The following is a 22422-nucleotide window of genomic DNA, read 5'->3' as shown; positions in this document are numbered from 1 at the left end:
TATTCACCTTCTGTCTGAAACCAGAGCCCAGTCTGCTCTGATTGGTTAGCTGGCCAGCTCTGTTGTGATTGGCGAACCTCTTGAAACCTAGAAATGTCCCGCCCCTTAGCCTATCACTTATAATGTGTTGTAAAGCTAGCTAACATAAGCAAACTGTTACATAGTGATGTCACTATGTTACGAAGTACAAAAGCAAAAAACAGGGGAAGTATTTCAGGCAGAGCGGAAGGAGAATCTCCCTCTGGAGGGAACTTTGGGATTTGAACCTTTGCAGACCATTTACATGCACAAAAACGACCCCATTAATACAAGACACAGGACGCGGACATTTAACAAAATATTAAAATAACTGATGACAATATTATATATGACACTTTAATGTACATTATGTTTAATGTACAATTACATTGGTTTAAACTCTGTATTTTCTGTTTATATGTATTAATATTTTCTGTTCAGGACTTTGGGGGGGTTCGAGACAATGTTCTTGGCCATCCTCAATTTTTTTTCCTGCTAGCTAGCTTCATAGTGTCTAAAAGGGTTTGCCTTCAATCATTGGGCAGATTTCCATTTGGTGGAGCAGTTTTGACTCATAGACACAGGTAACACAAACTCAAGTGATATTTAGGCAGCTCACTGGCAGACCACCAAATTACCAATGATGTCCTTTGCTTAACTGAGGAGTAGGAAAGCAATAGGAGAAAGAAGGAAGCCAAGAATAAGATAGAAATAGTTCAAACCCTCCTGAGACAAGGACAGGTGAGGCAGAGGAAGCAGAGCAACATGGCCGCTCTCTGACAGACAGTCCAAAGCAGAGTGAGAGGCAGGCGGGGCGGATGTCTCAATGATTCAGCAGTATTCTGGCAGAGGGAAGCTGATGATGAAGGGCCTGAGGGATGGATAGTGGGGGAATATTCTTGCCCATCTCATTAGCTCTCCCTCATTTCATTATGTAATCCTGGCATCTGCAGTTGCTTCAGGGTGATGTGGTCACATGTTACACTGACACCACAGCTCCAACCTTTACTATCTTCATGTGTTTATACTTCTAAACAGCGCAGCAACAGACCAACTGGAGGTCTAAGTGTGCTGATGGACGTAGTAATTATGTAACTGAGGCTAAAGCAGCAAGTCTGGAGGCTCTTCGTGTGTTAATTAGTTACAGTGATGTAGTCTAGGAATTAACATGAGGCTGAGATGTTAATCGGTGAGGACGGTGGATTAGTCTGAGTTTCTCTAGTCAAGGTAACAATCTCATTTTGATTCCTTTTTGGGAAGTTATGTTAGAGTATAGGTAAGATTGACCAGCGCAGGTCAATATAAAGAGGCAGGATAACTTTGCACTGCATGGCTTATCGTGAAAGCCCTGGCTGCAGTGAAAGGTGTTCTTAGTTTTTTAACTGTGGGACTTCTCAGAGACTAAATACATGAGTCATCACCAAATGAAAAATAGTGTTGGATTTCACATTGGCTATACTCCCCAAATAAAAAGTTAACACTTATTATATCTCCTAGTTTAGAAACTTTTATGACCTTATTCTTGTCCACATACTTTATATTTGTAACTTGTTTTAGAAAACAAATCCAGTTCAATAACTTTGCTGAAACTTCTGTGAATTAAATCATTGCCTGAGATAAGATTGTTAAATGAAAAATGTTGACAACAATTCAGTTTCAAAATCAACATTCATCACATACAGTAAAGAACAAAAACAATCTTTATTTGTTTAACATTGATCAACAGGATACCCAAAGGTATAACAATGAAAGAAGTCAAGGCCTTTTACAAACGTCATAAATCAATGTTTTAAATTATAGCACTTGAACCAAAGCTCTAATGTTAAATGTAAGTGTCTTGTTTAACAGCTGAGGGATGAATTGTAATCAGACGTGTTCATGCTAAAACCAATCCATAAGAAAAACAAACACCTAACAGACGCTTGTAAAACATACTTGGCAGTCATATATATTTTTATACTTAGGCTATGTACACTGAACGGATGTAAAATACTGCATTCTTTGGTCTAGCTGTTAATAAAATGTTGATTTGTATCACTGACATTGAAGATAAAATAGTTAAACCAAAATGCTAACTTTGTGGGAGTGTCTCATTTATCTGCTCAAAAGGAAACTGAGCAACGTTAAAATAACCTTTAAAAATAAACTAAACAGATACAGAACACTTGGTATCAATCATGACTGCCAACTTAAATGTCCCTAGTGTTAAAACACGAGGCTTTTCAGTCATCAGAGGCGTATCACTGTGTTTCTGTAAGGGAGTGCGCCAAGAACAAAACAGTAGAGTGTGTTTATGAATTCAAAAGTCATGCAATCAATGTGCCAATTAAATTAAATACAATTACTGTAGCAATGTGCCTCATTTTGAACATCTTAAGAAGACAGAAAACACAACAATTTCAAAGTGAAAGCAGTAACACTCCAATAAAATGCTCATACACACCGGGACACATTTACACTGGGTGTTCTGACGGTAAGGCACGGCAGGAACAGTATCTCTAATCTCTTAAAAGCTGAAAACAAAACGTAGCATCATTGTCGAGAGTTTCTAAAGCTGCAAAAATTGCCTTTACAAAAACAGGTTACAGTAAGTGCCGACATTCTTCCTTACGGTTTCTGGATCGTTCTTTGACTTGGGAGCTCATGGATACCATGTATAACTCGGGTCGCGAGCGAGGCCTTTGACGGAGAGACGCTCTTTCCCTGCTGCTACAAAGCGACCTGGATTTTGAGAGGCTACAGCATCTTTGTATAAGGCAGGATATCGTAAGTGCAATGCTGAAATCCATGCGGATACTCGACCAAAGTAAATTCAAACAGAGAAACTATGAAGAATGGTCCACCTGTAATAACATCACTTACTTGAGATAATTCAGGGAATTGGATAAAGAAGGCTCTATGGTGAATGTCAGAGTTGAAGCACCTGTATCTCAGCATATCTTTCCCGGGGGAGGTGATAATAATTTGTCCATAAATATTTGTGATTGCCGCTACATGAACTCCACGTAGTTTTCAGGGATGAGGCCCCTCTTTCCCTCCAGCTCGCCCTCCAGCCAGCCCGGCTCCCGCGACTTGAACACTGCGGGAGAGGAAACAGCGTCACAAAGGGGGAGGGGGGGTGGGAGGGGCAACAGCAGAGAGGGGAGGGGGCAGAGCAGAGGACACGGTGCCTCGGGTGAGTATACAGCATGAATCAGAGCAGAGAGAGCGCAGGTATGAAGAGGATGCGGTGATTATGCTGTTACACTAAACTCCACTGAGACGTCCATTGCACATTTCAGCTTTGTTTAAAGATCCAATTTCATTCTAAAATTCAGTCTAACCTCAGATGCAAGACAAAGCTACTTAGTATGGCGGTGTGTCGGAGAAAAGATAACTTCAGTGCCATGTTTCCTGAAAATGTCTCCAAAGTGAGTCAATTGAAAATCGTGAGAGCATTTGCAATTAGTGAGAACTTCCAAGGAAAATGGAGACATAAACTAAATCAATACTTCTTGTAACATGTCTCAGTCAGCCTCACGACACAAAGACATGTGTTGATCGACAGGGCTTTCGTGTGTATTGTGAATGGAATGAACAAGAACATTTTATTTTCATACAGGTAATCAAAAGAGTTGACCCGCCACCAAAATTCAAAACCAACCAAACACGTTGAACCTGCTTTTACTTCCAAATTGACTGACAGGTCTGTCTTCAAATGCAAGAGCTACGACAGGAAGAAAAGTCATTCTGAATTATTAATGTTTTCCGCCGTTGTTAAAGGTGTTTTTATATCAGCTTGTCCCCATTAAAATGAGGAACAACAGAAAAACAAAGACCCCCTCCCCTATCTGAGTACGATAACAAACTGCGAGGGGATTATGTTGCTGCTATCTTTAGGATATTCTTTGCCAAATGTGTTTTTATTATTCATTAGTCAATACATAATAAACCAGATGCTAGATATAAGAATAAACTAGATCTACAGTCAGTGTGCTTTTTCCAATAAGCACACAACTTAAAACCTCAGCATTAACTCTCACCTGTTTTTCTTTGTGTACGGTGTGGTTGGTTTATACATGACTGGGTATAGTTATATGACACCATTAAACTGAACCAAGCCTAACCAACAGTCATTACAGTTTGTGCCTTACAGAAAATAAATAAGTAGGGCAATGTTCTCCTTTCAGTTTAAGGGTGAGAAAACTTCAACATATGTTGATTTTTTTTCTGTAGGCAAACTATACAGTATGTACAGTCGTGGCTAGCTCAAGTATTCAAACCTCCTGACCCTTTGCACATTCATTTGTTATGCACATATATCTCAGGCAAAAACAACCCATAAGTACACACACATAATAAACTGAATAGACGGGCAAAATGTCAAGGGTCTTCAACATACTGCAGATGTAGAGCTAAGGAGCCTCATAATGTCACATTAATGTCACATGTCTGTCACTTCCTGTGAAGCCTGCTGACGGCAGAGTATGAACAGAACTCTGTTTGGAGCTAACTCGAAGACGAAATACAAAACAAACATAAATCATTCAGCAATACTTTCACAAACCAAATCATCTAAGCAACAAAATAAGATAATTTCCTCTAATTTAAACTAATTAAAAACATGTTAAATGTGATTCTTTATTCATTTTGTGTTATTATTTTTCAGATAATATGTGTTCTTATTTATGATTTAGAAATCCACTTTCTAATAACACACATTTTGCCATCATAGGCCTTTATCCTGACTCAAACTCCTTCCACCAACATGAAGCATTGATGGGTTTAAAGTGCAGGACTCACAACAGGAAATACTGTACGTACAGTAGATAATAATATGATTGACGGAGGGCTTTAGTCGTCTAATCCATATTTATTAATGGCTGCTGTCAGATTTTGACATCGTAGTCATAACTTTATACTATTATAATTTTGATGGGTGATGCGCTACTTATATTTCAGGACAGCGGATGCTAAAAATGTCCAAAAAGAATCTGATGGAACCTTTAAAGCAGAAAGGGGAAAAAAAACCCACCAGGACTGCATTGCATTTTGGGACCTTATCAATCACCACATTTCCGAGTAAAGCATATACCATATCCATATTGACTGTGTCTCCAAAAAATTGGAACTACAAGATCCTCATTTCCTCTGCGAGTGATTAAAGCTCAGTGGAGCCTCTTCCAGACACACTGAAGAGCAAATCTGCTCTCCCCCCCCTGCTTTCCCTCTCCTCGTCTCATCTCTCTGTTCGATTGAAGATCAGATTGTGGTGTTCGGTTTTTCCTCCAAATCCAATATGCCGGGGCTGGTTCTGAGTGAGCGACTGGTGTAGGCGATAACACTTACCGGCGTTGAATATTGCGCCGACCTGGAAGGAGAGCTCAGAGTCGTGCTCAGCCTCACATGGGAACACTGCCTTGGCTTTCCTGCTGGTGACACTGAAAAATGAAGGCAATCAGTGAGCTGGCGGAGCTTTGGGGAGGATTACCGCACGGTTCAATCTGGGCCCGGGGCCTGCTTCTCCTTCACTCACTAGCCTGAAACAGCAGCAACGGGCCAGGCTGGAATATAAGCAAAAAAACTAAAAAGAGAGGAGCCGGCCGCTACACACTCTTGTCTTGCCCTATCTCCAGTCTAGACAGAGCAGTGAGTGAGTCAAAACAGACCCGCACGCACCTGTTTGCGTGCACACACACACACACACTCACACAACACACTGAGCTCAGCGCTGTCTGTAACAGGTTTTGTAGAGCCAGAAAGGCAGCCACACATCAGGTCCGCACAGCAGACAACCATCTATGGTGAGATAATTAAAAAGTGGCGGGGGGATTCTAAAGAAGCTTTGCACACACGCAGAGGTAGAATAGAAATCTCTCTCCACGCTGCTTCAGCTTTTTAACTCACATTTGTGGGCTCAGACGCTGCATTTTAAATCAGTTTGATGTCAAAGAGCGCCGTCAAAGAGGCCATATTCACCGCACTCTGAAAACGTTAAGTAAAAAGGCGTATTTATGCAATTGCGCTTCCGGAAAACATAACGAAAAAAAAAAACATTGCCACAAAAAGGTTGTTTTGCCCACCACTGCAAACTGTTATCTTGAATGCCAGAAACATTACCATGTCAAAATTCTGCCTTCAATTCACGATGCCCTGATAAATATTTCAAATTCTCTCTCTCTCTGCCGAGCAGCGACAATGTAGGATGAAGAGAGTGAAAAGAAGATATTCAAATTGAAAAAAAAGTTTGTGGTCACAAAGTTGTCAATACAACAATGTTCAGCCGAGCTCTTGAATTGAGGATTGGATAGGTTTTCTGGCGGAAACACATTTGGAAGAAATGAGGATTTGTATTTCTATAAGGAAATAACATTAATGGATTGCCCAAAGAATGACCGAGCTGTTTACGATTGTACTCGATAACGTTTAAACATGAATTCATCATTAGGTCTGAAGGAAGCGGAGCAATAGATCAGTGTAATGGGCGGACGGTGTGCACAGTCCCATCCTGTTGGTTAAATACCTCTGTGTGTATCTGGGGTTTGACTGAAAGGAGAACAGGCTGCCGCTGCTGCCCCGGCTAGAGCCAATACTTCATACATTAACATTCCTCAAAGCAAGCCAAATGAACAGCTAGTACATACATGGAAAAAGTCAGGGGAAATATTGATGTGCAAATCTTCAAGTAGATGTTAGACGAGCGAGGGAGAAGGTTATTCTGTTGAGTGAACATGCAAGATAAGGAGAGGAAACGAGAAATGGAGCAAGTGAGTGAAAACTTAGAGAGTGAAAGAATCCCAGAGTGTGACATTTAGCCAGAGTGTGGAGATGACTAAACGAAAGAGATAAAGACTGAAAAGAAGTCAATGATTAAATACAGTTGGGAGGGAAAAGGTAAATATAAAGGAGGGGTCGTACCTCTCTTCTGGCTTTTCTTTCTCAGCTGTGGTGGAGGCAGGTTGGCTCTCTGGGGCTGCGGACAGCGAAGATCCTGCTGTGGGTTCCCTGCAGAGAAAACAAACACCTCTAAAACACACTATGGGGATGTCTGTTGTGTGGAAAGAGACTGTGGCGTAGGGGACAAAAGGCTCTATAACTTATTCCATTCTTCAACTGTTCCATTCATTACCTTCTTCATTGATAATACACCACTGTACACATTTCTGAAGATACACGTTTATTGTATTTATATGGAAAGTCTGCTTTTACCTTTTATGGTTAAATAATGTGATTGAAGTTCTACTGTGCAAAAATCTATTTCATGTGCAAATCATACATTTGTATAATAACTCAACACCTTCATTTATTTACTAACGTGTGACTGTCTTCATATTCTTGTCTCCATATTTAATATTAATTCATTTAATGTACCGATTCCCTGCTGCGGGACTAATAAAGGATTTCTTATTCTCACTCTGATACATATCTATTTATTATAAAATGGAGCAACTGATACAAACCCTCATTTCACCCAAGGATAAATAAAGTATTCTGATTCTAAGAATATCCACATATGTATATATTATTACAGCATCCATTATGTATTCTACTGTATAGTATTTATTTTAAATTCAGCTTTATGTTATATATGTATAGTTCCTTATTCTTCCATTTCACTTGTATGTCTCTTGCCCTATTTTATTTCTTTATTCCTTTGCATATCTTAAGTATAGTATGATGCACTGTTGGAGCATGGGACCTAAGATATTAATTTCTAAATGCAATTCTTGAGCTATTGTGACAATGACAATAAAGCCTTAGATCTCTCACTTGGGAAGACAGTGAGAATGTTTCAACGTGTTGGCTTTTCAACAAAGTGAAGGTGAGGAATTCGCCAAGACAATCATAATGTATTCTCATACATTGTTAAGTTATTCAATTTTGATAGCAACTACTGTAAGCGGGTGGCATCAAAGCAAAAGGTGAGCTATACTGAGGCACCTGTTATATGGGAACAAGGCGAAAATACATTTCTACACCCATCGAGAACAACAACTGCTTCGTCACCATCAACCACCAACGTTTTCACTGCGCTACCTTGAGATGTTTTGTCAATTCTGTGTCATGAAGGCAAAGTCAAATAAGTTCACAATCATAATTCAAGATAGAATAAATCATTGCACCCTTGGGTCAACTCGTCTTTTGAGATCTATTTAGGTAAACAGAGCAGATCAATTCAATATCCCCACATATTTCATTCCACTGTACAGCAGCTACAGGGGCTGTCTGTTGCTTATTGCGTGCAGGCTGTCCATGCATCACCATAACAAGGACAACAGGCTTTCATAAATCAAAGAATCCATTTCTCTCTATCTGCTCTTCAGCAGGACTGGCTCTTGACATTAACCTGGGAGGAAAACATGAAGAGAGTCTTTGATATGTTTCTCTGAAGGTCTTCTATTTAAACTCAAGCAAAGAAATGTATTTGACCTTCTGTACCAAAGCTTTGAAATGTCTTGTGCTCCACATCTTAAGCCAACTCCTAACATACAGTAGTTGTAGATTAACTTGTCCAACCGCAAACTCATCGAGTCCACAGACCAGACAGATAACACATTCTCACTCACTCACTCAAATATCTGGATTGAGCACGAATAGGGTGGATTCAGGATAAGAGATGCTAACAGTCATGAATGAATCATTCTTTAGGAATATTATATTTACGGGCCAGTTTTTTGCTTTACTGTAAGTATTAAAGTAATTCAAACCTTTGTTCAACCACAACTAGGGTGACATCCACAATTAAAATTACACTTTGTATCTCTTGAAATAGAGTACATTAAAAACTAGAATCGGAGAGCTCAGACCTCTGCCAAAGCCGATGGTGCAATCATGTGCTGCTAGCGTCGTTGTTTATGAGCTTTAAGTCATAATCTGAAAACAACATGGACATTGAAAGTTTAAACACTTTCACCGTAAGCTTAATCGGTTACAGTTGTAGCTGTGCTTCTCTCTAGCTGCTGTCGGGGCCAATGAGTCTATGACCCCCTACAGGATGGAGGTAGGGGTCCTGATAAAGGCAGAGTGCAGCAGAGAGAGCAGGAGTCCAAGCCAGGCTTCCCTCTGTGTTCCATGCCTGCCCCAAGGCCAGTGTTAATACAGTACATAATGAGCAAATTGCTCCTAGCTGCCGCTCCCATAGAGACGTTAATAAAGGCAATTAGAGAGAGCAGCTGGGGAGGGGCCGGGGGTTGAGAGGATGTTGTGAAGAGTGGTTACGTTGGCATTGGTGGAAGAGAGAGAGCTTTGTGGGGGAACATGGTAGGGGATCTTATGTAGGCATAGGTGAGCACACGGCACTGGGCTCACGCTTTCATTCCCCCCCCTCTTCAACACTTCCTCCCGCAATTTCTTCCCCTGCCTCCCTCCCGGTGCGCCTGTCCATCCCCAGCGGTGGCCGTTCTGTTCGGGCCTGGCCTGACTGTGGCTGATTTATAGCTCTGCAGCAGTGTGGGGCCACTGTGGTGCTCAGCTGCTCCATATCAGCATGGGGGGAACGTGCGCTGCAGTGCAGCAAATCCACTCATTAACCTGGGCCCAAGCACAACCACTGTCTGCTGGGTCACAGCCAAGAGGAGGGAGAGCAGAGGAACACCACACCTCACCCACCTGCAGGTGAACCAACACACAACAAACTCGACAACTGAATTCAGATAGAGAAGTCCGCATATCTTAAATGCTTATTCCTGCTGCAAGAGGATTATACAGATCTGCAAACATCTTTCAAAATAAACAGATATCTAAATAATTAAAGATGAAACAGTTCGAAATCAGCGCATGCCACATGGCTGCCCTAGAAACTTGTTAAATGTACCAGAGGTAAATGGATTCATTCCAAAATCGCTTTCACAATTAGAGCTAAGCCAAACCGAGGGAAATCGTTTGCCATTTCTCGTCAGCAAAAATAGCATCAAGCTTTGAATTGCTCATCCCTTGTTTTCACCCATCACAAGACTAGCTAAGCTTCTTCTGAAAACATGTTTAAATACACTAAATGGGTTTGAACAATCATTTTAAGGAAAATCATGTATTTCTGTTTGCCATGTATATAAATGTTGTGTTCATAAATGTTGTATGTGACGGGATTACGGATGGAAATTAGCTCAAAGCTAAAATCCGGCTCATTTACATTTCAAAGCATTACTTTGTTTAAAATGTTCATTAATGTGCATTGTCCCGGTTCAAATAAACGATTAAATGAAATGAGATGTTTGTAATATACATAACAGGTTTGAAAGAATATAAAGTTGGGAAGTATTTATAAGCATATATCTTAATATGCAAGACAGCGAATATCAAATTCCAAGGTGAAGTGAAGGTCTTCTGGTTTATTATTTTAAACATCAGGGTTATCACACTGTGTCCCACGCTGCCAGGTTAGTAGCAGGGAGAAATTCATCAACATGCAGAGACTGCTGCTTCTCATTACTGCAGGAATTTCCCCTGCTGAATCCAGGCCATGTGGATCCTGGCATGGATCTTACGCGGGGATGAGTGGGGCTATCAACTGTCGTTTCACTAAAGGAAGACGGGCAGCGCTGGGATTTAGTAATGTTTCTAGTAGAAAGTGGGATCAAACCATCAGCCAAGCAGCGCGCACAGCCACCGCCAGTTTGGGTGGGCAGGAAATAAACTCTGATCCACCATTTTATGATCCACAGCTGTCTGCCGGCGAGAGGCATGGAGGGCTGGAGGTAGGGCAGGAGAGAGGAAGGAAAAGTCATTGGGAAGGACTTGAGGCGACAGTACCACGGGGAGAAGCTGTGACTGAATTTAGGGGGAAGCGGAGAAATGAGGCAAGACATCGAAAATGACGGAGATGATAAATCATGCCAGAGTCCACAAAGAGTCATGGCATGATATAGTGAGTCAGGATGCATTTGTGTATGACCAGGCAGATTGTGCTGCAGCTATCCTGCAGGAAACCGGTGAAAATATGCTGTTTTCCAGGTGCACTTTTGAGCACACCGAAGTGCAGATAATACATTTCTGAGAGTTGCTGGAAGTAATCTAGCAGTTGCCTTCCCGACTGCTCTTTTTGGCCCGGACTGAAGCCGAATCCCTGGGTTCCAGGCCAGCGAGGTGCTGTGCTAACAGGTCTCCACCATCTCACACGCTAAGATTTATGAGTGAACAAAGCCAGGGCGACACCCTGTGACATATGGCGCAAGTCTTCATAAAGGGACAGGGGCTGCGCCTATAAGGGTAAACAAGATGAATATCTCCCCAATGTCAATACGATTTACACGGCCAACGCACGGCCACCTGTCTCCCAAACAAATAAGAGCTGAGATGTACGACCTCCTCCTGGCTGCTCCTTCCGTCCTACAACATGATGCCACATATGTAGGAAAGTGCAAAAAAGAAATACCCACAGGATACAAAAAAAGGGGTTGGTTACAGAAAATAGTGTATTGCTCATCTGATCCTGCGACTTAAAGAAAACACTGGGAGTGAACATGCCTACACACACAGGGGGGCACATACCCACAGAGGTCAAAGTGAGAAAGGAATCACATTGTGGATTTCACGTTATTTATAAAGGTCTTTTCAGCTGGCAGAGAAGGAGAAGGGGACGGTGAATGAGGAAAAAGTCTATTTCAAGGTGAATCTGTAGACATGACACAGCAGCGAGTCTAACATCTGCAGTATAACCCAATAATTCATCTCTCACATCAGCATTCAGGGCAAGTCACGGGCTGGAAACAACAAAAACGACCAAGGACTTAGTCGGGAGAGTGAGGACAGAAAGGAGAAGCCAGAGGGAGCAAAGCTCCAAACTGATGAAGCATTTCCTTCTATTATATTTAAGAGACAGAAATAGAAGGACAAACTATAACTGACTAAAAGCATTAACATTGAAGCTGACGCCCAAAGTTGTTGCTTTTAAATGTTTTCGTTTTTGATGACTCTCAATGGGACTTATTTGCTGAATTTATAATGTTCAAAAATCAATCTTGGTCGATGCTAAATACTGTGTCGCTGCTGCCACATTGTGTTATATCTTATATGATGCTATTTCTGAATGTATTCTATGTCTGAATACGATAGAATGTGATTTAATGGATGCACTAGGGAAGGATCAATAAGCATCCAAACAACTCAAACATTGGATCCTAAAACAGTAATTAAAATATTAAAAAAGAAATATGCAATTTCATTTGAAAACCATTCGGTAGACACAGCCCACATGTGAACGTAAACTCTGTGGATTCATTATGACTATAGTCATTTTCATTGATGCACAGTCACATTGATTTTGGACTTTAAGGCTGAGCCTGTAACTCTAATCTAATACACTTTTCTTGGCAGATTAAGTGAATATCTCCTCACGGCCTAATAACTGTCTATTCTGTGAGCACTGCAAAGAAACCTGGTGTTTATACACAGCCCTAGCTCTGTTAATGTGAAGCCAACAAAGTGTCATAACCCAGATTCAAAACTCATTTCCAGGCAGCACAGAGGAAAGGACATGGATGTATAAAAAGACAAGCAATGGTGGCAGAGGAACGCTTGTTGGCACATTGTAATGTTCAGAAGAAGCTCTGAAAGGAATGGTTTATTTGTTTTTGTGTTAGAACAATTAATAAACAACCATTCTCTAAAACCACAGACTGCACCTTTGAACATAGCTGAGCTCTCACCTGGAGTTGCTGCCTGAGCTGAGGCTGCTAAGAAGCGGGATGTGGTCGTTCTTCTCTGTGGAGATCTCCGAGGCCGAGGCTGACGACGACTGAGACGACACAGACTCGTTGCTGCCCATGGAGGTCTCATCTGTAGCTAGGGTGGGTCCATCTTCCACTACTGACACTGAGATTTAAAGAAAAAAGGAAATTACAACATTAATTACATATATTTTATTGTACTGTAAAAATGCTGCCTATTCCATCTTACTGATGAGAACTTGCCTTATAAAACGGTTGAATAATTGATCAAGGTATAAGGCAAAGCTGCATCAACAGGGGACTTTATGAATCAAACTGCTGTCAACACAGACGTGACTTACAAGCAAGGTTGTATTGTTCATGATAATACTCTTCTGCAGTCTGAGACGGGAACCGGAGAAACACGAGGGAGATCTGAGCTCTTTTATTTCAATTTTACTGTCAAGTAAAGATACTGCGTATGGGAGAAGGGGGAGGCACGGAAGCAGCTGTTAATGTTAAAAAAGTTTTTGTTTTTTTTACCATTTCTTCTTTTTCCCCAAGCAAACATATATCAAAAAGCTTAAACCAAAAACACATCTTTTATTAAGATAGAATTGGCTTATTATACATTCTGTATGGACCATGCATGCATCTGGGGGGCCATCACAGGTCTTAAGTAATGTACAATGTGTTCACTTCATTTAGATGGTATTAATTCAAATTTGACTTTTCACAATGTGAAAGAGGTCACACCACCCGTTTGGCGACGTATAGCAGACAGGTGACTAGTGGTTGAACAAAGTGGAGTATTGAGCATTGTAAGAGCCAGATATATGCCTCAAAAGTCACTGGAGACCACACGGAGCTAAGAAGAGGGTGAATATTAGACTTAGATTTGCCAGGTAAACAGCAACACAGCACCAAGTGAATTATATTGCTCTGTAACTGCTAGATATGTAAATAAACAACTGTTTGCCAACAAGCTTGCTAATATGATCTAAAATAATTAGAATTTGATTTCCCCACAATGTTCACCTACACTACCTGTTGTAGGGCTTCACAACACAAACTCATGCAGCATTCACAAACACTTCCTGAATGCAGAGACAACTTGCTTTCAAACCATTATGAGGGACTCATATACAAAGGTTAAAAGAGGATTAGGCCCTTTATCCCTGATAATATAATACCCCATGCTCAAAGTTGGCGCGAGGGAGGAAGAGAGACTATCTGGTAAGCAGATTTAGATTTTCCTTTTGAATGGAGGGGAAGGGATTTGACTGGCAATGAATCAGAAATAGTTGGAGTTAGATTTTTTGGGGTCATCAGATCACCTGATGAACAGCCAGAGCCCCTCTCATAGTCTCCCTTTTGTATCCACTAATAGATGAAATGGCAAATCAGTTAAAGAATTTAATCTCTCTTCACATATTAATACAGATAGCCGGCAACAGAGTTCAGTGTGTCTTCTGCAAACACTGCTAGGGTCCATAGTGGTCACCAGGGAACACAGAGGCTAATCATTAGTGAATTAATTCAGAGCCGAGCAGTAATAAAGCGTAAATACACTCATTTGCCAGTTTATTAGGTAATACTAGGTACCTTGGCTTGCAACAAATACGTTATCGCTGTTATAGAGGTGTTGATAGTGATCATTGTGTGGTGCTACGTGGGGAGGTGTTCCTGCCATTCAAAAGTTCTAGGCAAACCAGGTAGCTTAACATCGCGATAGCTACATTCATGTAAATAGCGTTGATGACCTTGTAAATGGAGTGACTACTATAAAATTACTACTAAATAAACACATTTTTGATCTTTGTCAAAAAAACGTTGGCTGCCTGTTCTAGGGAGCTTCTGTTTCAACTCAAAATGATATACGGATAACGATCTTATCTTTTATTTCATAAACACATTTTTCCAGGATAACATTTTATTTCTGTTTTTTTTTTTTTTTTTTTATAAATCGTTTTATTAGTTTCCGCACAGATATCAAACAGACATTTGCAAAAAAGTATATGTAAAGTACTGTGTTTTCTTTGTACAGTGACATATAAACACAAACCCCTTGACCCCGCACTCTCATTCACACACATCTACAAGGGGGGGGGGGGACTTCTGTTTATTTTTAAACCTGTTTTGCTCCTTCAATAAATGAATATTTGAGTTGCATAATCTCTGGATCATTATTGTAGTTTACATCTAAAACCGAAGGTCCAATCTTTGTTCTAGAGCAAACAATAGTATTGCCAATTGCTATGATCTTATAAAACGTTTGCACGACTCAGTCCCTCAAATATATTCGGAGTGAAGCTAAACAGGTGCACATGTGCGTGTCTCTTACCAGTCTGAATATCTAGAGCTTGTGGATTGTAGACAGCCAGGGGCCGACTTTGTCGACTCAGCTTCTTGGACTGCCTCGTGGGAGCAGAGAGTTCTGGGGCAGCAGGTGAGAGAGGACACGACTCCGGAGCATCTGTAAAGATCTGAATACAAAAATATAAATACAATAAGTCACTACCGACACTAAAAGCAGAGTGCAGATATTCTTGGTGTCAAACAGCATTAGCAGTTTGTCCTCGACTGACCTCAGCTGAACAGGGTGTTTAAACTCACAGGCTATGGAGCAGTAGATGAATAGTAAAAGGCCATTTGCAGCCGCAGCATGTTCTCCCAGGGAGAGCCGAGCAGCTCATTGATTGAACCCTAAAAACTGCATGTGAGAAGATTTTGTTTGTGCCAAAATAAACAAGAGCTGCTCCACATGTAACGCAATCACATTCCTTCCAGAAATCTGGGTTCTAAGTTAAGGTGACATTTCCCCTCAAAGATATTGACCCACTCTCGGAAAGAGCAGGGAGTAAAACAAACAGGGTTTGGACTGGAGGAGGGCCGGCCAACTGGCGCAGCCTGTTTACACCGGGCCCTGTTTACATATAAACTTCAGATCTGGAGTTAAAAGAGAATAGGGCTGCAGAGGAGAGGAAGTCTCAGCAGAGCCTCAGAAAAGGATCACAGACGAGGAGAGGAGGGAGGGAGGAACGGGAGGAGAGAGAGAGAGGGGGGAGAAAGTGGCAGAGGAAGTGAGTGTGAACGGGGGAGGCAGACACGAAGGAGGGGGCATGAGAGAGAAAGTTTTTAGGAGAGGCAGATAGAAAAAGTGAGAAATCTGATATGGCTGAGACTAGTTTCTGCTGCCTCCCTCTCTCCCTCTCTCGCCCCTCTCTGAAGATGGAGGTGAATGTAAAGCAGAGTCTACTGCTGGTATCTGGGGGTATCAACAGTCTGGAGTGGGACTAAGCTTTGAGCGAAGTTAATGCCTGTGTCTGTCTGCTCGACTTCCCCCCTGCTCTAACACGCTGTACTTTCTAAAAAGGCTCCTGCTGCATTCTTACACTACATCCGTTATCACCTGGACGCTGCTGGATGCCTCTGGGCGGCTCAGAGTGGTGCTGTACACACTGTGTTGCTGCTGCTGCTGCTGCTGTTGTTGTTTTAAAAACATTTGTATACCATGCTTGATTTCACTCTGTAGCCTCCCACACCCCATTTTATGTTTGTGAGCTTGGGAATTCAGATATTATTCACAACACATCATCATCTTCCACTTAATGAAGCTGTAGGTAAAAAAAAGGACCTCAAATCTCCTGGTTCCATCTGACGCAACACAGGGTGCAGCGCCGCACCAAACAGATTACAAAACTAATCTTAAACCTTTTACTCTTTGACACAGACAATTATCCCGCTCCGAGGATTGACACCGATTAATGACATTCTGGGGAGATTACACGATCCCATGAACTACAGGTTACGAAACATCTCATAAGCTAAATAAATGTGTTTAGGCAGGAAAAGGACCTTCCAAATATAATCAAATGTATTTGGTAATCTACGGAATAATCAACCTACTGAAAAGGAACAGAATGAAATGTGTTTAATCCTGGTATGAGCACTTGGGGCTCCCCCTATTGGCTAAATAAAAAAATGGATATTAAACTGTTGTCTAACTTCTCTACACCCTAATGACGTGGTGAAGGGTATGTTTTCCCAAAGGTCAAATGTAAATGTGGTACACGTGTTATTATCTGGTATTTCTGCTCATTACTTTGTGAAACAAGCAATATATACGATACACATGCATCCAAACAGACCACTAAGTAATAAGATGCATTATCATTGCAAGAGTATTTGCTTAAAGAAGCTGGATTGAAGCTGGATTGTTATGCAAGTACACATAAGTCTAAACAACCTTAACCAAGTGGATCTACAGAAGGGAAGAGCTTCACATGCACCCTAATTGAGACTCTTACTCAAATGAAATGAAATGCTGGCGTCAGGTACAGTACAGTGTTTGCACCCCTCTGCCAAGAGAAACTGCCAAATACAAATACAAAACTTCTGAGCAATAGTAAGAAAGCGCTCAGTACAGAGACTAGGGCTTCTAAACAGTAGCTGTTTTGCCTTGCTTGCATATTTACATGTATTTGAATATCCTTCAATACAATTACACGCCACCCAGGTAGATGAACACTGCTGTGTGTCACCTGATTTACATATGATTTTCAAGTCGTAACATAATAATACAGAAAATGTTACACTGCACGGAAATCTTCCAAAGTGCAGTCAGTCCAGTAAAGATCTGACCAATCAAACAGATAATGCAATAACAAAGTATCTTTTATAATAGACAAGGTAGCGATAACTTTCATAGGAAGCCATACTGCTATGAGACATTTTCAGGGATAGTTTGGTTTATAACTTATTGATAGCATAGTCGACACTGCTCTCTGCTGAATCCCAGTCTCGAGTGTTACCTTTTCATCGTGTTCAATGAGGATCTCCACAACAATGTTCTGGAACTTCAGATCCATGATGGCAGCCACGGTGTCCTCCTGAGGCCTCATTAATGTCGGGCCAAACACCACGCCCAGGTTAGCCACAGTCATCAGGTTCTGTTTACTGTGAGCCGCCACCCTGAGGAAGACAACAGCTCACATCAGACACACTTTACTCCCCATGTAATAACTCACTGTACTGATGATGTCTGTCCGGAGAGGATGAGAGTACTGAAGAAAGAAACAACTTGATTCGACCATACTCATGAATCATGATGTTAATTCTTTACAGAAAAAGGGAGGGGTGAACTAAGATAAAAGGGGGAAATTACACCATATTTTAGTGGAATGGATTCCTGACATAGTAGCAGGAAATATCAATTACTGTGTGACTTGGCTGCTGCCTGAAAACACCCTTGAAATGGCTTTGGTTTCTACGTGGAAATTGAAGTGGTAATTTAGTTAGTAGATAACAGCTTTACTTATTAAACACAAGGCATTCCTGTGCAAAATTGCTCCTCTGCTCTTTTCCCTAAAGGTCAATGTTTCATTTTAAAAAGTTAATGGTTTTTATTATTTTGACAGGAAGGTGGTCTTTCTTTAAAGCACGGCAGTTTAGTTTTGATAAAAAGCACTGCAGGAATGTATTGTTTTGTCCTATAAAGCGCAATTTCACAATAAGCAAGAATATCAAAAGTCCAAAATTGCTTTGGAAATACAAAAAGGATGTTGCAGGGATTACTTTAGGAACGTATCATTCGCTACAGTGCATACTACGGTTTAACATAAAATAAAGAAAATAAAGATTTGTGGAAGTAGACTTTTTGAGGTTACACCCACCGATGCTGTCCAAATCAACTCCAACCACAAACTATCAATACTTCTGGGAGTGGTTATTCTCATCATTTAAACACTAGGTCCTTACTTTAGACCAGGGGTCGGCAACCTTTTTCATATGAAGTGCCATTTAAAAAAAAAATTGTTATCTGCGTGCCAACCATAGGTGTCAACGATCGAGAATTATCAACGGGGGGGGGGGTTGAGGTGCTGGACGCTCGTGAACTATCAGCAGGAGGGCGGGGAAGCAGTGTGTGGACCTGTCAGCGCAACTTACATGATGCCGAATTTAACAATCTCCTAAAATTGTGTCCACTGGAAATTCAACATTGTAGAAAAGACTAACATATTTGCACTGAACTCGGTGAGGAACTAACCCCAGGTCCTCAACTGCCCGTGCGCAACTAGTAACCCACTGGAAGAACAACATCAGGAACATCTGCTACTGGTGCAGCTTCAAGAAAAGTCCACCTTGACTTGCGCGAGTATCAACCTAGTTTGAGGTGGAAGCAGGTACCCAGGTGGTGCTTGCCTCCGACCATGCGTCTCTTTCTGTTTTCCTTTAGTTGTTTTTCCGTTTCTTCTTAAACTGGTTTTACAGACACCCAGTTTACATATATATTAATTAATTCTATTTTGGGATATGTAAATACGACTCCGAATAGGTTTCGAAAATGGATCTTAAAGGTCACACTGGTTCTTCGTTCACTGGCCCATTCAGGCCTGACTATTCCGGTCCGCTGACCTGCATCATTCGCCCGCTCCCACAAAATTACAAATAATTGGTATACGTTCCCAAGCACGTGTCTCCCCTAAACAGCCCTTTCTCTACCGACAACACTCCTTCGCAGGGCTCAAATACCATTGTCACAAGTCTCGTCTCGTTCAACGTATCAAAGTCATTGAATAAAGTTCACAATAGGTAAATACGTTATCATCGCCATGCCCCTTGTACAGTGACCCACGACGCATTTGCACTGCCCCTCAGCCTGTCATCGCACAAGTCTCGTGTCGTTTGACAAAGTTCGAACCGTTCTGACACTTCTTGCCACGCGAGGCGTCTGCTGCATGGCCGTCACTCGATGTCGTCACCACAAAGTTGTCCACCCATGCCCCCTTCCCTTTCACAGAGCGAGAGCCATTCACCAGCGCACGACAGAACCGACGAGCAAGACACGAGAGCCCAAGGTGAAAATGAAAACGCCGCGCCATGCGACCACCGGAGTGAGAACCACTAGGCGACAGCCCTTGCTCCGACCACAACAGCAGACCTTGGGCGGCGCACCATTCTCCACCCACGGGCCCTGCCCGCCACTCTCCGGCCTAATGTCCTCATTACGGTTCCGTACCAACCTCGAACCCATTCGCTTACTATCAATAAATGTTACTCTAACTAGAATACTCCAAGGAGAGATATCATGCGTGTTGTGAAAATATGTGCAAGTGCGACAGTGTCTATAGGTATCTCGACTTCGGGTCATTGCATTTCGATAGAGTAAGCGGTCGTATGGCAATATATCACCGTCGGACGGAGACGGTTTACGTCCCTCCATGTCATCGCGCTATATTTATCGCGGAATATAAAAGGGTGACGTGTGTATGTTAAATGTCAATTGAAATTTGGACGAGTATACGCGCTATACGCTCAGCCGAGTATATGAGGAATATGATGGCTACTCTCTCACCTAATATACCATGTGTAGTACCTCTGTTACACGTCCCTTGTTAATTTCATCCCGTATAGTTTTAAGGAGACAAACAAGGATTACAAGCTCAGTCAATTTACGGTAATAAGGTTAAATGTATAATGAACTATCTGGTATGTCATACCTCTGAATAAATATCAGAAATTCCCATAGGAGTTAAAAGTATCAGGTGTTTTATTGTAAAATTATTTAACACAAAGGACAGCTATGATCTATATTTAATCGGTGACTACGAATGTTTATTAAATAGTAACGTTTAATCATACATCTCTGCTGTTAGACTTAACTGTATGCAATATCTATATGTGTAACAAGGTACTGACGAATTATTTACCCACAAACATAGATGATGTAGTTACTACTGTGTCCTGATGTCGAGAGCGATTTTAACGATGTGATTAGCTGAGCCGGTCACTAACATCGAGATTAACGCGTGGGTCTCTACACACCATTAAATTAGTTGGACGTACGTAGCCGACGGAAGACGCTAAGGTGTGGCGGCGCGCCGATCGAGCTCAGAGCGTAGGATTGGGCGCAGGTGTACGACCAGGTGTTTGATCGGCCTCTCCTTAGCTGTTAGGAGCCGCGACGAGTTACTTCGTAGACCGGTTCACTCACAAGTATGAAGGAACCAGTAGTCAAGTCGATGGGTTAAGGGCGGGGGAGAGAGGTCAAGAGAGCGAGGCGAGAAGGACAGACAGAGAGGAGTAAGAGTGAGGTGTATACGGAAAAGAGAGAGAGAGAGGAGTGAGGGTGAGAGAAGTGAGGGGAAAAGGGACGCAGTGAGGTAGAAGAGAGGCAGATGACTCACCTGACGACCCTTTCTTCTTTAGTACGTGTTCGTCGAAATTGAAAGGAAAGGAAAACGAAAAGAACCCACAAAATATTAATAATTTTCAACATCTCCCTCCTAACACATATGGACAAGCCGTACGCAAACACGTCGGGCGGTCACGTCCCTTTTACTTTACCTGGAGAGTTTAATTCGGGGAGAGAACTCTAATGAGATATGTGGGGACCTATTTGGTGATACACGTAGTGAGGTAAAACACTCTAATCTATCCTTCTTTCTAAATCTTTATTACAAAGCGATTTGTAATGTTCCAAAATGGAGTCGTTCGGAAAAATATTTGATTTATACTCGTTTAACTTCTATTTCATTTATTAGGGAGAAGGGACCTCCGTCACTTTCAGACCACACCTAGAATAAAGTATCTTTTTCGACGTCTTAGTCCGAGACCGTCATATTCGCCTATCGGAGACCATTTTTCCGTCGCGATAACTTTAACTTAAAACCTAATAGGTCACCTTAAGATGTCTGACCTCTCTCAGCCTATAAAAGACTTCAACCGCACACACCGTACAGGACGTCCCCTTTCCTTCGTTCGGTCTTAAAGTTGTGAGGATAGACTTTACCAAAAAGTCTCTACAATCATTTACACTCACAGTGGTTACAAAAAACAGAAGTTTCCCGTAGGAAACTTCGATAAAATTGACGAGACGACGAGAGGACGTATAGTAGTGTAAAACTCACACTTTTAGAGAAGTGGACAGGCAAATTGAAGAGTTTTTAAAGTGAGAAAAAGATGTGAAAGTTAACTGAGTCTCTCTATTTCAAAATGAATCGACCTCCCAAGACTAAAAAAAATTGACTAGAGCTCCTGTAAATTAATTTTGAATCATAAGGAGTGACCCCAGCCGGTTGGGACCGTGCGCACGGTGGTACCGTACGCCGTGGCATTTGGTCACCGTGTGATCCTTATTCACCCTTATTTCACACGTTTTATAACTTTAACATAAAAGGCTAGGACTTGCTCTGGCGCGGTCTCCGCAGAGCAGCAATGGACGTCTTCCTTCGGTACGTGCGTTGCGCTTCGGGGCAAGAGAAATGAGGTCCACTGAAAGACGGCGAAAGGAGGCACCACGTCACGGACTAGCAAAGTGGTGTCTCCTTATTTCGTGAAGTGATTAACCGCATGGGTATTCCTCGACATGTTTACGGCGTCAAAAACGCACCGACAACATAACATCTAACTTTCGGGGTCACCGCAGACGAGTAGACAATAGCTTTATTATACGATGTTTCCCGGCCTGACCGGTAGACACACACTTGAAAGAACCAGCCGAAGGATCTGGGCATCAGCTCTCCCGTCTTCGTTGCTCGAAGTCCAAGTTATTGGGTGAAATCGAATTTACTGAACCTCTCTCCGCTCGAGAGGTATCTCCTCCGGCAACGTAAATAATTCGACAAGAAGACAAAGTGTTTTATGTAGTGTCTGGGAGTGTCTAGACAAAAAGGCGAAGGAGCAAAGTGAAGGTACTCGGATTATGTATTGTACACACGAGACCTCTTAGTGTCTTGCCTGCTAGCAGGAATTAATAATACGGCAAATTTGGTTAATA

The 22422-nt window shown here is 41.8% G+C and overlaps 1 protein-coding gene across 1 annotated transcript in view; it reads right to left on the bottom strand.

Moving 5' to 3' along the window:
• Nucleotides 1–1700: 1700 nt before the first annotated feature.
• Nucleotides 1701–22422, bottom strand: part of arhgap10 (Rho GTPase activating protein 10) — a 58830-nt gene continuing 38108 nt past the window's right edge. The window contains exons 18-23 of the mRNA XM_010775546.1: nt 17456–17615; nt 14986–15127; nt 12642–12807; nt 6916–7002; nt 5347–5438; nt 1701–3097 (exon numbers count right to left, since the gene is read on the bottom strand). Coding sequence (XP_010773848.1) covers nt 3009–3097; nt 5347–5438; nt 6916–7002; nt 12642–12807; nt 14986–15127; nt 17456–17615 — 736 coding nt within the window. The 3' untranslated portion in view covers nt 1701–3008. The remainder of the gene's footprint in view (nt 3098–5346; nt 5439–6915; nt 7003–12641; nt 12808–14985; nt 15128–17455; nt 17616–22422) is intronic.

Source organism: Notothenia coriiceps, unplaced genomic scaffold (genome assembly GCF_000735185.1).
Source record: "Notothenia coriiceps isolate Sejong01 unplaced genomic scaffold, NC01 NC01_scaffold00015798, whole genome shotgun sequence".
NCBI classification, from domain to species: domain Eukaryota; kingdom Metazoa; phylum Chordata; class Actinopteri; order Perciformes; family Nototheniidae; genus Notothenia; species Notothenia coriiceps.
This window is presented reverse-complemented; position numbering and strand designations above follow the sequence as displayed.